Source organism: Littorina saxatilis, linkage group LG4 (assembly GCF_037325665.1).
Source record: "Littorina saxatilis isolate snail1 linkage group LG4, US_GU_Lsax_2.0, whole genome shotgun sequence".
NCBI classification, from domain to species: domain Eukaryota; kingdom Metazoa; phylum Mollusca; class Gastropoda; order Littorinimorpha; family Littorinidae; genus Littorina; species Littorina saxatilis.
Window position 1 is genome coordinate 40,662,359 of NC_090248.1, and position 17,826 is coordinate 40,680,184.

At 43.5% G+C, this 17,826-nt stretch overlaps 1 protein-coding gene and 1 long non-coding RNA gene across 2 annotated transcripts; one reads left to right on the forward strand and one right to left on the reverse strand.

Moving 5' to 3' along the window:
- Positions 1-1,424: 1,424 nt before the first annotated feature.
- LOC138964750 (uncharacterized) lies at positions 1,425-3,975 on the reverse strand. Its single transcript, XR_011455200.1, has 2 exons — positions 3,665-3,975; positions 1,425-2,244 (listed from the first exon to the last, which is right to left on the reverse strand). It is a non-coding gene; the product is annotated as an uncharacterized lncRNA (long non-coding RNA).
- A 7,793-nt stretch (positions 3,976-11,768) lies between these two features.
- LOC138964746 (mitochondrial inner membrane protease ATP23 homolog) lies at positions 11,769-17,546 on the forward strand. Its single transcript, XM_070336790.1, has 6 exons — positions 11,769-12,011; positions 12,376-12,421; positions 13,898-13,979; positions 14,305-14,439; positions 15,542-15,631; positions 16,165-17,546. The coding sequence occupies exons 1-6, from the start codon at positions 11,792-11,794 to the stop codon at positions 16,357-16,359; spliced, it is 768 nt and encodes a 255-aa protein (XP_070192891.1). The 5' UTR covers positions 11,769-11,791; the 3' UTR covers positions 16,360-17,546.
- The last annotated feature ends 280 nt before the right edge of the window (positions 17,547-17,826 follow it).

A 17,826-nucleotide genomic window follows, 5' to 3' on the forward strand; every position in this document is an offset into this window, starting at 1 on the left:
GGCACACCCACACACAAAAATAAACAGACGGCACAAATAAATTGATCACATCAAAATAATCACACAGCAAAAGCACTACTTGAAAACTGACGTCAAACTGTACAGCACAATTTAAAAATCATAAAATGCCTCTGTTTAAACTTTGCACAAGAATCCATAAGACAGACAGCAAAAATACATTAATCACATCTTGATGCTCAGCAGAAGCACTACTTGTAAACTGGCGTCAAACTGTACAGCACCAGGGCCGGACTAGGCGAAGAGGAGGGGGGGGGTTGCCAGTGGTAGCCCAGGGGGATGTTCCCCCTGGCAGCAGGGGCGGATCAGTTCATTTTATGACTGTTTTTTTTCAAAAGTATATTGTGAAGATATGGGTGTGAAGGCGCGATCGAAGCGCCGAGCCGACGGCGCGAAGCGCCTAGCTTGCTAGGGAGGTCCGGGGGCATGCCCCCCCGGAAAATTTTGAAAAAAAGGATGCAAAATGGTGCAATCTGGTGCATTCTGAGGATGATCATTACCAGTTTCAGGCAGCAGATTTTGTCACTGATTAACACCCCAAAAATTGAAACTCAATGTAAAATAAAGAAATGCATACCTCATTCAATATTTTTATTTTTTGGCTGGGGGGGGGGGGTCCGGAAACCCTAGAACCCCCCCCCCCCCCCCCCCGTTGTTGTGGGGGTCAGGGGGCGAAGCCCCCTGAAGCTGACGGGTAGGTCATATTCTGAGATAGGAAAATGGTCGCTCCTTGCATGAAACGGCATAAAATAAGCAATAATAAAAAAAAAATTAAATAAGTAAGGTACATGTTTAGGCCAGGGGGGGGGTTGCGCAACCCCCATAACCCCCCCGGTAGTCCGGCCCTGAGCACGACTAAACAAATTACAAAACACATCCGTTTAAACTTTGCACAAGAAACCCAGTGCCACTATGAAACAACAACAACATGATTTTTGAAAACACATACACACATACGTTCTGGACACCCCCTGAATATGTTGATTTAAACATATGGAAAATGTAACAAAGTTGTGCAATGCAATAATGACACAACGCAGTGACCCCAAAATGTGACAGGGGTATCTCAAACTAGATTCATGTTGGCTATCAACTACAACTACCCTTGAAGTTTTTATAGTTACAAAGCTTAAGATTCAATAACATCTGAGATAACTTCAACGTTAAGTTTTATGAAACAAACATGACTGGCCCCCTGTGACCCCAAAACTTGACAAGGGTCAATCAAACTTAGGTCAAGTCTGGAGATTATCAAACACTAGAAGTATACAAGGTTTCAAACCTGTAGCTTCAAAATCAACTGATATAGCTTCAACGCATAAGTTTTAATCCAATGAAAAGAACATGACCCCGCTGTGACCCCAAAATTTGAAGAGGGTCAACCAAACTGAGGTCACTTTGTAAGATCTTTCTTTATTTGGTGTTTTATGTCGTTGTCAACCACGAAGGTTATATCGCGACGGGGGAAGGGGGGAGATGGGATAGAGCCACTTGTCAATTGTTTCTTGTTCACAAAAGCACTAATCAAACATTTGCTCCAGGGGCTTGCAACGTAGTACAATACTGATATTACCTTACTGGGAGAATGCAAGTTTCCAGTACAAAGGACTTTGTAAGATCATCGAACCCTAAATTTTTCAGAGGTCTAGCTTGAAAAACAACCAAGCTAACCTCAAATGTTAAGTTTTTTGGCCGGATATATGGATTGACACATGTATATGAATTCTTAGACTCGCCAATTACTCAGGTGAGTCAATAAGAGACGATTTGGAAAGAACAACAACATGATTTTTGAAAACACATACACACATACGTTCTGGACACCCCCTGAATATGTGCAGAGAAAAGTCTGTGAGTGAACATCATACAGCACTAATGAACAAATTGAGAAGGAAAAAACCCCATGCAGGTGGAAGGTAGAAGACATAAATCAACACTTCCTCATCAGTCCTTGCACACAACACACACAAAATGTACATCTTCTGCCGAGACCTCAGCTCTCGTCATCTCCACCCCAGCACAGTCAAAGTGGCACCAGGAGTGACATTTCTCACTCTGCACCCAGTCTGCCAAATCCGGTTTTGAGCAAAATGGCATGCCGCACATGTTTTTTTCTCGAGGACGTCCATGTTGCAGAAGCCTCTGATGACTGTATTTTCTGAACATCTGGCAGTGACATTGTCGCATCACAGCCACTGGAATGTTTGCCAGCAGCGACTCAGCATTCTGCACACAAGTAAGCAACAATCATAGCAAAACAACTCATTGAGGTCTGGATATATTAAAAAAAACCACAACAACAACAACAACAACAACAACAACAACAGATCAAGTGGACACTTACATACTTAACTGAGAATTCAGAGCGCAAAATGATATTTCTTTATCATATTATATATATGCTGTTGTAACTATAGTGCTTTCTACTGGAATTAAGAGAGGGTACAAGTTCTACAACTGACAGATGACACTTGTTAAGTGTTACGATTAATCTGCATGAACAGTACAAAATGAATTAATTAAGTCTAAGCAAGACCAATGTTGTAGGAATCAAAGGAACAAGGAAGTTTGGGGGCAAATATTGAAACTAGTTATATAAATATATATTAATGAACCTAATTAGCTTTTGTCTGAAGTAACTGAATAAATTTTAAGCCATGAGTTGTCATTGTTCAGATTAATTTTAAGCAAGATTAGTGTAAAGTTATGAACACCTTCATCTTTTATTACAATGATAGCTGAGCACTTAAAGTTAAAGAATATTCAATTAAATTGTAACTATGTCACGGTGTAACTGTAAAGTTATGAACAACAAAAGGTAATAACTTATTTTTCGGCCTGTGTTTAAGGTTTTAACTTGATTTCTGACTGGTTGTTGACATGGAAACCAAAATGTTTGACATGGATATGTTTTTGTTGCATGTCTGTGTTATTATAAGTTTATAACTAGAGTAATACAGAAAAAAGTACAGAGAATGATACGAATCATTTAAACTTTAAAGGACTGAAAATGCATGACTCTAATGGCAGGCACACAGCTCGTATTACATGGACGATTATTTAGGAAACCTGTTACACATGTCATTGAACTATCATTGATCACACATGGTTGCATAGAACTTTGAAACTGAGTTTTATCCACTGGATGGACCATAGAACATGTCATCTGATACTTTCAGTCTCAATGTCAACAGAAATTTAGCTGACAGTGACACTGATAGCCATGGAATCAAGAACAGTTGAGATAACCATAAGGCCTAAAAAAAAAATAGGTGTGGTTACGGTAACCCAACCTACCCTATATTTTTGGGCCGACCCTATAACTTTTTATTACATTTGTCCAAAAAATACAAAAACAAAAAAAAGTAAACGAGTGCAGAAAACGCAATGAAAGCGAAAGCACCCGAGTCGCACACTTATTTCCCTGTCAAGTAGGTTTAATTTGTACACATTAGAAAAAAAAGTTTAAAAAAAAGAAAGTGATTGCCTACCTTCCTCCCCTATTTCTTTTGGCTATGTTACCGTAACCACACCTATTTTTTTTTGTTGGCCTAACTCATTAACTGTACAAAAATAAACATGCGAAAAAATAAATAAAACAACATAGCGAAATACTTTCAGTCACGTTTCATAACTACGAACTTACCTCTTGTTTGCTGGGTATGCAGAGAACGTCAAGTTCACGAGCTGAAACTTCTTTTCACGCACCCACCACTTGAACTTCGAAGACTTCCCATCTTCAATGTGGTCCGTACGTTTTGTTTTTAGAAACAGCACAATATTGTCATATTTCTTCTGCGTGAGCACGGTTGTATTTTCTGCGTAAGTTCCACGACAAAACTGTCCACCTCTTCCCTGTGGTCACCCATCATGGTCAAGGGCGAAAGGCAGACTGGCGATCAGACTGGCATCGCTAGTCGAAAGGAGGGCCATTTCTAGAATGAGTCGGTGCGTTTCCGGAAATGACGCGCTTTGTTGGAAATCTTCTGAGGCGTGACACAGCTTTTGGACACTATCAACATCTGGACGAGTCTCCTGGACGAGGGCAATGCAGTGGACGCGGTCTACTTGGATTTTGCCAAGGCTTTTGACAGCGTTCCCCACCAGCGGCTTCTCTTGAAATTGGAGAAATACGGCGTCCAGGGCAGCGTACATAGCTGGGTCACTGACTTTTTAAGCGAAAGACAGCAACGAGTGACTCTGAATGGCGCATCATCAGGTTGGACCACAGTCTCCAGCGGTATCCCCCAGGGGAGTGTCCTCGGTCCGATCCTCTTCGTCTGCTACGTGAACGATATGCCTGATGCAGTGGAGGGCCTACTCCGGATTTTTGCCGATGATACCAAGGTCTTCTCCACAGCAAACGACCAGAATGACTGTCAGGGACTTCAGAGGGACCTAACAGCTCTACAACAGTGGGCCAACGACTGGCAGTTACGTTTCAACGCTGGGAAGTGCAAGGTCATGCACCTGGGCAAAAAGAACGAAGAACATGATTACCACATGCAGGATGGAGCTAACCTGACGACCCTCGAAGCAACGACATGTGAAAAGGACCTTGGCGTGCATGTTGACCCTACATTGAAATTCTCACAGCACGTCAGGAAGACGACAAACAAAGCAAACAGCATCCTTGGAATGATAAGGAGAACCTTTGACTACATGGACAAAAGCATGATGAACCAACTCTTCAAAGGCCTGATCAGACCCATACTGGAATACGGCAATATCATCTGGTCGCCCTCCCTGAAGAAAGACGCCATGCTCATCGAGAGCATTCAAAGAAGAGCCACAAAAATGGTCCCTGAACTCAAGGAGAAGGAGTATGAAGACCGCCTGAGGGCCCTGAACCTCCCAAGCCTGACGTATAGAAGACTGAGAGGGGACCTCATTGAGGCGTACAAACTGACCCACGGAATGTACAACGTGGACAGCGAAACTCTGCTCCCAAAGTGCAAGAACGACCGAACAAGAGGCCATCAATACAAGCTGGAAAAAAGAGCATCCCGCCTGGATATCAGGAAAAACTTTTTTGGGCTGAGAGTAGTCGGGAACTGGAACAGCTTACCAGAGTATGTAGTCAACGCCCCGTCCGTGAACAGTTTCAAAGGAAGGCTTGATGGAAACCTGAGAGAGCACCAATATAGCATTGAATTCCCGCTGACTACCTCCAGTCAAGACACCCAAGAAGTGGGTGGAACGAATACCCAAGAGCTGCGACACAAAGACCCACTATAGGCCTTTGGCCTCGGATGGAAAAACAAGTGTATCCAAGTGTAAGTGTAAGTGTGACGAAGTCCCGCGAGATTCCAACTCTGCCCCGGATTCTTACTATGCGCCCAACAAACTCACACATTCTCTCTGGGCTGTAGAGACAGCATTACGTCCCTTTACTGAGTAGGCTCTTGTCACTGCATGGTAATCTAGGCTCTTGTACTTGTACTTGTACTTGTACTTGCTAGATGTTTGAGGCCAGTTAGGCCTGTTCATCCTTCTGTGGTCGTTTTCGTAGTAACCTTAGCAACTTTGGCATGCATGGTGGGATCAGCCTAGTTACTAGCTAGTTACTAGTAGCACTCAGGATCAAACACAGAGGGGAGATCTTTCCAGTGGGCGTCCAACCTGGCCTTAAAGGCATTCACAGATGGTGCAGTCACGACCTGGTCTGGCAGGCTATTCCACGTGTTCACAACTCTCTCGCTGAAGAAGTTGCCTCGGACATTGAGTCTGTAGCGGGGCTTGCTTAGCTTCAGGGTACTGCCTCGGGTGTCTCTACCAGCGAAGAAAGAGAACTGTGGCCGCTCTGTCTTGTAGAAACCATGAAGGTACTTGTAGACTTCAATCATGTCCCCCCTCTTGCGACGATGCTCTAGACAAGGTAGCTTCAAAGTGGCCAGCCGTTCACTGTAGGGTTTGTCTTTCAGCGAGCTTATAAGCTTGGTTGCCCTTCGTTGCACGCGCTCCACCTCCTGACAAAGTGTCTTGTGTTGCGGCTGCCAGACTGCGTGGCCATATTCGAGAATAGGACGGACAAGTGACTTGTAGAGCTGCAGGAAAACTTCTACTGTGAGGTAGTCGAAGGAACGCCTGATGACCCCCATGACTCTGTTGGCTTTTGCTGCTGAAAGGGCGACATGCTTGTTGAAGCTCAGGTTGTTGTCCACATAGACCCCCAGGTCCTTCTCGAAATCGCTCTCCTCTAGTGCAATACTGCGAGCTTCACCTGACGCGTCCGTCCCTGTCATGTAGTAGATAGCTTCTGACCTCTTATTTCCCAGCTTCAGGACATGACATTTCTCCGGGTGAAAATTCATCAGCCACTGTTGGGACCAGTCCTGGAGGCTATCCAAGTCTTTCTGCAGGGTTTGTGGGGCTCCCTCAACGTCACTTCTGGTGTAGACCTTAGTGTCATCAGCGAAGATCCGGACATAGTTGGCGACAACGTTCGGCAGATCGTTGATGTAAAGTACGAATAGCATGGGTCCTAAAACACTTCCCTGGGGGATACCACTCGTCACTTCGGCCTCTGATGACTGAACTCCATTCACGACCACACACTGTCGTCTTTCGCTCAGAAAGTCCGCAATCCAGGCCAGGATCCTTCCGCCGATACCGTGTGCTTCAGTCTTCAGGACAAGGCGTCTGTGTGGCACGCTATCAAAGGCTTTCTTGAAATCCATGTACACAGCATCAACCGTTCCGCCTTCGTCAAGAATCTGGGTCCATGTGTCTAGAACATCTAGTAGCTGAGTGACGCAAGAGCGGCCTTGGACAAACCCATGCTGCTTATCTGTGATGAGGTCGTTCTCCTGTAGGTGTTTGATGAGCTGCTCACGAACTAGAGTCTCCATGACCTTACACAGGATGCACGTGAGGCTGACCGGCCTGTAGTTGTTGGCGGAGAGTTTGCTGCCCTTCTTGAAAATGGGTGTCACGCGTGCATGTCGCCATTCCTCGGGTATCCTGCCCTCGTCGAGAGACTTCCTGAAGAGCATCGCTACCGGTTCGGCTAGAGCATCTGCTGCCTTGCTTAGAAGAAGTGGACTCAACCCATCTGGACCAGGTGCTTTCCCTGCCTGCAGACCCTCAAGCAGCTTTTTCACTTTCTCTGATGTGACTTCAAAGTCACGGAGTTCTGATGTGAAGTTGTATTCTGGTGGATCTGGAAGGTCGCCGTCAGCCTCTGCCGTAAAGACGCTTTTGAAAAATGCGTTAAGTACCTCTGCTTTTTCCTGATCGGATGTGGTTTTGGTGCCGTCTTCCTTTTTGAGGTCCGCTATTCCTGTTTTCGTCTTGGTTTTGTTCTTGACGTATGACCAAAAAGCCTTTGGGTTTCGTTTTGCCTGTTTTGCCACTGTCTGTTCTAGCAGTCGTTGTGCCTTTCTACAAGCCCGCCTTGCCTGATTTCTGACTTTACAGTACTCCTGATACACTTTGCCATCTCTCGATTCCAACCACTTTCTAAACAACTTGTGTTTTTTCCGTACTGTTCTCAGGGTACCTTTATCCATCCATTTCTTTGTAGATCTGCCACTGAAACGGGTCACCGGAACATGCCTCTCTACGGCCGTCTGTATCCTCTCTCTCAGCTTCTTCCATGTGTCGTCCACTGACAAGTTGGAAAACTCATTCTCCCAGTTTACCTTCTTCAGGTACTCGTTGATAGCAGCAAAATCAGCCTTTGAGTAGTTGGGTCGCTCCGTTCCCTCGCTGTCCTTCCGGAACCATGCCAGTTTGACATTTAGAGTAACGTGGTCACTCTTTCCTAACCCCGCCAGTGTGGAGACCTCTTGAACGATATCCTCTCTGTTGCTGAGCACCAAGTCCACGAGACTGGGTTCCTGACCCTCTCTGAAACGTGTGCAACCCCTCTGATGCTGGGTGAGAAAAGCGTCTTTGTATGTGCGCAGAAACTGTGATGCCGGGTGATTTTGTCCTACCGTGCTTATCTCTTGGTTCCAGTCGATCTGTGGGTAATTAAAGTCCCCCAAAATCAACAAGTGCTCGGGCTTATCCTCCACTGCTTTCATCAGTAGTTCGTTCAGCTTTGTAGCATTATCCAGGCTGCTATTAGGACTTCTATACACTAGCCCTATCCTTAAGACGTCTCCACTCTCAGGCTGGCATTCCACAAAAATGGCTTCTTGGAAATCACTGTTCAAATGCTCACATAAGGCAGGTTTCATGCTCGTCTTCACATACAAAGCTATCCCTCTCCCCTCTTTCTCCATGTTGTGGAAAAGTTCAAACCCCTCCACTGCTATCTCACACTCCTGGACATCGTACCTGCTTCTTTTCGGCTTCACTTCAGTGATAGCTATCACGTCAGGCTCATGTAGTTCAATCATTGACTGAAGCTCTGCTCTCTTGTTCATCAAACTATCCGAGTTGGTGTATATACATGAGCAAGAAAACTGTGAATTCTTGTCTTTGTGCTGCTTAAAAACAGGTTTAAAATTATTTACATTCGAAGGCCCCTTCTTTCTCAGGCTGGGTGTTCCTGGTCTGGCTGCCGGAGGGCGTACTTCCCTACGTTCACGACCTGGCCTTGTCTTCTCACCCAGTGTGCGTTGTCGTCCCCCGATGCCTTAGACTCATTCTGCTTTTGTTTCAACTCTTTGAAAAGCTCCTCTTCTTGTTTTCTTTCTTGCGGTGTCATATCTTTTCTCAGCGAAACCGTAGCAAAAAGGCGACCATCTTCCCCTTCTTCGTCCGGTTTTCCTTCACGTCTAGCCTTGTTAAAGGCCCTGAGCACTTCATCTCTTGCTGCTTGACTTTGGAGGGAGACCCTGATAGGCCTGTTCTTGCTTCCTTGATCTGCATTGGCTTGTTTAGGGCCCCTCAGCCTTCTTATGTCAACTGGTTCACTCTTGCTCTTAATATCTTGCAGAATCTGTTTTACTCTTTTTTCATCTTCTTCTTTCTTCTCCTCTATGCTGTTTGCCGTGCTTTCGGGGAGCCGAAAAATCATCAGATTTACTTGCCTCTTTGCTCTATCTTCTGCCTCAGCAGCATGCTCCTTGGCCTTAGTATCCACCAACCTGACCACTTCCTCTTTCTGCATAGTCTCAGCATTCTGGGCCTGATTATCCTGCTGCAGATTCTTCAGAGCATTTTCCATGGCGGGGGGAAAGTTTCCCTCTTCAATCTGCTTCACACGGTCGCTCATTGCCGAGACAGTATCGGACAACTTGCCCACGTCGAATTGCAATTTTGAGATGTTGCCGATGAATTTTGCGGCAAGGAGGTTGCATGAACTGTTGCAGTACCAGTGGATTTGTGGTTGTGCGGCGTTACTATCCTTACTAAGTACATCGTAGGCAGCGTCTGAGACGTCCTGGCATGGCGCATGGAACCACCTCTCGCATAACCCACACTGAAGCGACTTTTGGTTGTCTCGGACGGTCTTCTTGCAGCTGCCACATTGTACGGCCTGTGACTGTGTGTCGGCTTGCGACGCAGAGCCTCTCCTCGTATTCATGCTCATAGTATGAGAAAAAAGTCACTGACCTTAGAGTCCCGTTAGATGCAATACCCAAGAGGTTCAGCAGAAGCCCAAAAGCCTGTTGATCATGAAGTTGATGTGTATACAACGAATCCTCAAGTGAAGTTGTAGCAGAAGTCCAAAAGTGATGTGTTTTCCCGGACCGGAAGTGCTGTCGAATATGGCGCGGAACAGTAGACGCCACTTTCTCACAAGTATAGCGCTCAACAAAAGTTTGCAAACGACTCTTGATAACTTGAAATAGGAAGACTAGTGTCTTATAAAGCCATCCAGTACTGTTTTATGGTCTACCACTGTCCTAAACCTAAAAAAAAACATCCAAAGTTTCGAGAGCGATGAAACGGACATGTTGATCCCACCATATGGCCACTAGTTCCCAATTCCAGTGGGGGAGCTTGTTTATTTTATCTTGTCAGCGAGCCGCGCGGTGATAAATCCCAGCCGCGTAAACATTGCAGCCAAGGCAAGAAGAAGGGGGAAACTCGGGGACTTTTTCTACATTTATGAAGGGTAGGGGGAAGCAGACGACAAAATGTACGCCATCTTGTTATTCAGTTGCCAGGTTGGAAACCTAAAAGTTTGGACTCGATTTGCTTGTTTTTTCATTATATTGATATGTACAATTATTCATATTGCAAAATATAACATACTACAATCCCTTCAAGCTAAAAATGTAGTGTAAAACTGAAGGAACTTGTACTACAGCACTACAAACACAAATTCAGTATAGTTAGAGAGTATTTTACCTGCGTTTGGATTATGATGTTGTTGTTGCAACATTTAAAGCGTGTTCGATGTTTCTGACGGAATCATAAGCGTTTGAAAACAAAAAAGCCTCGGTTTACCAAACCTTTGAGAAAAATGGCTTAGAAAACGAGGATAGTGTATTTTTTGCAAATTTACTGAGACTATTTCTTTACGACAACGACCGGTATCGGACATTCGCTTTGAGGCAAACAAATTCACTCGTTGCCGCCAACTTCATTCAGACAGTGAAACCTGCGAAGATCACAAAGCAGTCTAAATTGCAGACCAACGTGATGCGTACAATGATTAGCAAACTGTTGCTCTTTGAGGTTAAAATTAATTTCTGGAAACAACCAACCCAGTAACCCTTTTGCGTTTTGTAGGAATATTGTAGTTACAGGATTATGGAGATGTGTTTTAAAGAGGGTCTCATCGCAGGTTTCACAGTGACTTTGATCGGTATCTGATTCTGAGCTGCATGGCTTTCCACCCTCCTCAGCCAAGCTAGTGTGCATAGGCACACGCAACACACACTACTTCGTAACACACTTCGCGGCTGTATAAAAGTGCATATATTTGCCTGGAGATAATGAATTACCAAACATCACAAAAAACAAGTTTAGAAACGCTGCTAGCATGAGCAGGTTCTAGAGGGTTAAGTTCTAAGTTCTGCAGTAGTAAGTCGCCAAACAAAGAGTTTTAAGCTGGGGGGGGGGGGGGGGGGTGTTACACTGGTACGAAACCTGTGAGTGTATGAGTAAAGACGAGCGCACAGACAACATAATATTAATGAATTCGATTTTATTTCAATTAAAAAAAGTCTTAAGATCAGGGGCCTGTTAGATTTTAACCCATCTTGTTTCTGCCAAGGCCTAGTGTAACAGACACAGCGCGCCGACGGTCCGGTCGGTGGGGGGTGGGGGCTTGCCGCTATCGGGTTGTCCAAGACGCATGCCGCGAAAAGATTCCAGGCCCCGATAAGAGTAACAGACCACTTTGTTTATAATAGTGAATTTGGCTCCTCAAGAAGAAGTTATCGCCATATGCCACGCATGCGCATGACCTTGAAACGTAATATGCAAGTCTGTGCGCTATATTGATGTGATTGATTGTTGCAAAATGTTGATTCAAATTAAAGATGATTTCAGCCTGTTGTAACAAACTAACACTCTACTCTGAGAAAAAAAATTGTGTTCAAAATAGATCGAGACAGCAGCAACTAGCTAGCTGCATGCGCTGAGTGTCACTGAGAGAAATGTTACACAGTGTACCCCCACTTCAAGACTTCCCCTGTATAAGAACTTGCTTTTTCATATACCTTATTCATGACCTGTGAAAAGGGTATACTTTTTTGTGCCAGTCGAAGGGTTGCCATAATTTCTAGAACGAGGCAGCTCGTTTCCGGAAATGCGGCGCTTTGTTGGAAATCAAATGAGGTTTCGGGAAATCCCGATTATTCCAACTCTGCCCCGGATTGTTACTTTGCGCCCAACATCAGCTGTGCATTACCTACCTTACAAGATGGCTTCCAAAGAACCGCATGAGAAAGCAGACGACGGCGATCTGACCTCTGCGCCTCGTCAGAAGTTCCAGAGAACAGAGGAGGAGGATTATGGCTATTATTTCTATCCTCAGCGGAGTGGTTCGGAAGAGGTCAAGTCTTTCTGGCGTTCGCTGTGGGGACGTACTGGGGCAGACAACTTTCGGTGCGAGGCCAATGTCGTTTGGTGTATGGAAAACAGTAAGCACCTTTATGATGCTTGATGGAGTACCCGATATTTATGAATTTCAGCCAGTACTTTTATTTGTGTTGTACTGTGCAGTGTAAGAGGCAATATTGCTCTCATGTACACACACACACACACACACACACACACACACACACACACACACACACACACACACACACACACTCCCCCCCTTCCACACTGTCCTCTCACACACACATTCACACACACATACACACACACATGTATATATAATTATATATGTACACACACCTCAGTAATTTTGAATACATATATGAGTGTGTGTGTGTGTGTGTGTGTGTGTGTGTGTTCAGACTGAAATACATTTGATTTGTCCATCCTTTTTCTGCCTTTCAGATCCAATGGTGAAACTATTATCCAGAGCTTTAAAATCACATGGATGGTAATGTATCAATTAACCTATCTTTGTTTAAATTAGCATTATTCTGTGCCTCGATCTAGGGCGGCATGCACACAAACAAAATTTGATCAGATTTGTGCACTTGTATTAACACTGTTCTGGTTAAAATTGTTACCACATTCAGGCATGGGAATTCTCCTCGGATTCGAGGATTTCTGAGAAAAGCTATATATATAATGCATTTCAGATGGGAACAAATTCCGCTTCCGAAAGGCATATATATATGCCACCGGACCCCCCGAGTTTTTCGGAGAATTTTCTTCAAATCAATTCCCATGCCTGACTTATGTTTGTAACAAGAACAAGAATACATTGAAAATAACACCAGGGATGTGCTATTAGTATTAGCCTTCAATGAAAGTATAGTTTAAATGCAAGGCAGTAGCAGTTTAATTCTGTTGGTTTTACTTCAGTTCACTTCAATAATTAGGCCAAAATTCAAATTAAACAAATTCAATGTTTCCAATTCCCTTAACGTCCCATTTTTTTCCCTCTCGACCCGATAGATACATTTATTTTAACCCTCCCCAAAAACATGTGAATTAAAAAAAGAAAACAATTTGATTTTGCAGACTAACCAAGAAAGTTACTTTTCTCTGACGTCCAGGGAATAGTCAGAGCTCGCATAATTTCCACCCCCCAAAAAGCCACATGCGACAGTGTAGACAAAAATCAAACTTCAATTAAAACAAAGGAGCCAACTTTCTGACCCTTATTCCGTGGGATCGGAAACAACATATTTTTTTTTTAACCAAAGGTATAAGAAACCAACTGGTCTGCACATGGAAACACTGGGTCCTAACCCAAACCAAAAAAAATTATATTGGGTAGTAAAGATCTGAAACTTCTTAACAAACTTTTATCATCGTCACTCTTACCCACCCCATCATCCTCCCTTTGTCCTCACTTTTACCAGCCAGCGTATCATCAACTCATGTTCCTAAAAGAAAAATTTCCTGTGAGGACGTTAAGGACCCCCTATAGTACCTGGGAGAGTCTGGATTCTGATTCCGAATTTTTGACATTGAGGGCCGATATTTATAGGACTTGGCAATTGATCCTGTCCAATCCCAAGGTTTTAAAACTAGGAGAAGGGGATGTATAAAAGGATTAGCAACATGCTATGCTGTGTAGGGGCCCCGCGTAGCTCAGGTGGTAGAGCACTGGACTTAAATTGTGATCCTATAGGGTTTGAATCCAGGCCGGGAAGGACACAGGTCAACTTTATGTGCAGACCCAGAGACGGAAGCCATTTCCCACCCCCGTGTCACCACAGTGGCAAGTAAAAGACCTCGGTTATTCTGCCATAAGTGCAGATGGCTCATACCACCTAAACACGCATACACTAGCTTGTGTCATCTTAAGTCGGGGTAAAACCTGGGAACAATATGCCCCTTATAGCTTTGCTGTGAGGGCGTAAAACTTGAAGTTCTCTATCTATGCTGTGTATGATTTCAGTGAAGTGAACCTGCGACGTCATATATCATGTGAAAACTGCTTGGAAAAAGTGAATGGTGGATTTGATCCAACTACAAATCAGGTATGATGATGTTGATTTTTTGTGTGCAAAAATAATCCATTGATATTGTTTCACTATCATTTGTGTGTGTCTGTATGTGTGTGTCTGCATGTTTCTTTGTGTGTTGTGTGTATGCATGGAGATGTGTGTGCATTTTTGTGTTTGTATAGTATGTGTGCGCATGTGAATACATAGATATATATTATAAAACAAATATATCAAAAAAAGATATGGATGAAGCATTATTATCGACTGATATCTTTAATATTTTACAGGTATGGATGCACTTTTTTTTTAGCTGTATCAGTTTCTGCTCGGTGATATTTTCAAACATTAATCTTTCCAGGTGGTGATATGTCAGAACAACGTAAAAAAGCGCAACACATGTTGCAACGTGCTGGCTCATGAGTTCATTCATGCCTTCGACTCCTGTCGAGCGAAGGTCGATTTCGAAGATCTTCATCACTTGGCTTGCACTGAGGTAAGTCAACGTTACATGGACCTGGGAGCCCATAAGATTTTGCTGAATTTTGTATGCATGATTGTCTAAGAATACATTACAGTAAGTGAGAAAAAAAATATGACAAGAAAAATTCCTATACTATATTTCTTCACAAGCTCATCCCGAAGCCGATCCAGTATTTTGACACATGATTACAGTTTTTGTCAGTAAACATTGAAAGAAGCATTTGTTTTGAACGTATTGGTAAACTTAATTAACGGTGCAAAGGACGCGTGTGAAACATGTTTGAATCATGGATCATTGCGCATTCAAATGCAGTGAGGAGTTCGCTAATTTTTCTGAAAATGACACCAAGATTGCTTGAGAATACTCCAAGTGCAAAACAGGGATCCCCAGGTCTGATTACACACTGTTGGTGACAGAATCGGTTACCCAGGGTTTCAGGATCAGTGAAAATAATAATAAAACGTTTTTTATGTAGCTCTATTCACCGCCAAGTATAGCAGTCGCAATGCACTTTACCAATACAGTGGAACTCCTCTTTTACAACCTCCGAAAATCAGAAACAAATCAGGTCTTAAAAAGGAGGGAATCTTCAGATGAACAGAAAATCTGACAAAACAAGGTCTTAAAAGGGGGGTTCCACTGTATTGCAAAAACAACATTGGACATTAACATCCAATAATGGAGAGAAAAGATCATGCGATCTTCTTCTTTCTTCTTGTCGATGGCCAATTTTTTACACTTTAAGAGTCCAGCTCTGGATATGAAGCTGGTGGTCTTTTATAGAGCCTCCACAGGACTATGCAGCTTCTCTTGGAGGGTCGTCGGCCTGGTCCAAATCGCACTCCTCAGGGGCTGGAGATTCCTGTAGGATGTGGTAGATCATACGATGATTGAGGCAATCTCTCAAATGACAGCCCGGGCCATGTGAGGTGTTTTTCGTCACAAAGAATAAATCTTCTTCTTCTTCGTTCATGAGATGAAACTCCCACGTTCACTCATGTTTTTGCACATGAGTGGGTATTTACGTGTATGACCGTTTTTACCCCGCCATTCAGGCAGCCATACACCGCTTTTGGGGAAAGAATAAATCTGAAAATGTATACATGTCTTTCAGATCCGGGCAGCCAACCTCATGCACTGTTCCTTCCTCACGGCTGTTGCAGCAGGCGATGCTTCTTCAATAAACATCAAACAGCGACATGCAGTAAGTCTTAACTTACAGTAGATACACTCCCAGTGAGGTATACTATTAATCAGCCTATTGTGTGTGTGTGGGGGGGGGGGGGGAGAGATCAGTTGGGTATACTATTAATCAGCCTATTGTGTGGGGGGGGGGGGAGGGGGGAGATACACTCTCAGTTGGGTATACTATTAATCAGCCTATTGTGTGTGTGTGGGGGGGGGGAGGGGGGAGATACACTCTCAGTTGGGTATACTATTAATCATCCTTTTGTGTGTGTGTGTGGGCTTTTATGTGTAGGCTTGTGTGTGTGTGTGCGCGCATGTGTGTTGGATGTGTGTATGAGTATGGTGGCGATGTGGGTTTTTTCCTTGTTTATTTTTTGGGGGGTGGTGGGGGGAACATTTCAAATGTTGTGTGGTTATTTTTGTGTCATTGTATGTGTGGATGCGAGTGTGTGTGCAGGTGTTTGCATGTATATGTGTGATGTTTCTCTCATGTGTCTGAGCTACCTTTCCCCTTTTATATTATAAATTGCGTACTCTTTTCTTCCACAGCAATGTGTGAAGTCCAAAGCCTTGCAGTCAGTTCTGATGGTACGCAATGTTCCCATTGAAAAAGCTATGGTGATCGTCGACAGTGTCTTCGACAAGTGTTACAACGACCTTGAACCTGTAGGTCGACGACCACGGAAAAATTCACGGGACCCAGAGAGAGCATTACTAGAAGGACAGTACTATGGCTATAGTTGATGTAATGGTGTGAGAGATAGAGAGAGTGGATGTGTGATGTTTGTAGTTTATGTGCGCATAACTTACGATGAGCTTGAGGATAACTTTGCCCGTTATGGGCAAGTTAATAATCATGGTTATAACATTCATTGAAGGGCGGGGATGTAGCTCAGTCGTTAGCGCGCTGGATTTGTATCCAGTTGGCCGCTGTCAGCGTGAGTTCGTCCCCACGTTCGGCGAGAGATTTATTTCTCAGAGTCAACTTTGTGTGCAGACTCTCCTCGGCGTCCGAACACCCGCGTGTGTACACGCAAGCACAAGACCAGGTGCGCACGAAAAAGATCCTGTAATCCATGTCAGAGTTCGGTGGGTTATAGAAACACGAAAATACCCAGCATGCTTCCTCCGAAAACGGCGTATGGCTGCCTAAATGGCGGTGTAAAAAACAGTCATACACGTAAAATTCCACTCGTGCAAAAAACACAAGTGTACATGGGAGTTTCAGCCCACGAACGCAGAAGAAGAAGAAGACATTCATTGAAAGGACACAATGAGTTAACTCCACAGAATTGTTTGACCATGAACAGTAATCAGTTGAATATTATGGAACAAAATAACTGATTTTCTTGTTAAAGTGAAAATGTACACTTTGCTGTGTATTGCACATTATGGACACTAACCTTGTGATCTGGATTACAACAATTTAGAAAAAAATCTCTGTGTACATTGATATATCTGTCGGGATGACACATACTGGTAACCTTGTGAATCACAACACTTTGTCTTCTTCATTGTGAACATTTTTGAAGTGCACTTTTATTTTTAGTTATTTCTTTTCAACGTAATAAGTTCATATTCAATCAAACAATATGAGGCTTATTATATCGCGCGTATTCCGTGGGTACAGTTCTAAGCGCAGGGATTTATTTTTTATTTTTATTTTATGCAATTTATATCGCGCACATATTCAAGGCGCAGGGATTTATTTATATTGAACGTGATTACTGCAGTTTCTTCTTCTTCTTCTTCGTACGACGGTGATTACTGCAGTTTAAACGTGCAGATGAGGTGAGCATCTGAATCACCAGTAGTTTCAGATGGGAATAATATTTGCAATTCCACATACGCACAGGCATACACACACAAAAAACAGCCTCGCAAATAGCAGCTGAATCACAATTGGTCAAATAAATCCAATGTTCATGGTACTCGGTAGTTGAGATGGACTTGTGAGTGTGTGTATGATATGTGTGTGTGTGTCTGTGTTTGTTGTCATTATCATGATCTTGTTGTAAAAGTAATTTAGCATGTGTGCATGCATGTGTAAGAAACACAAAACAAATGTTTTATAAATGACAAGACTGACCAGCAGTCATTTTATTATATCAAATCTTAAAGACTCCCATAAAAATTGTTTAGAAAAAGCCATTCCTGAATGGAAATCACACAAACAGTGGCAAGCATACAAACAAAACTATGCTGCTAAAA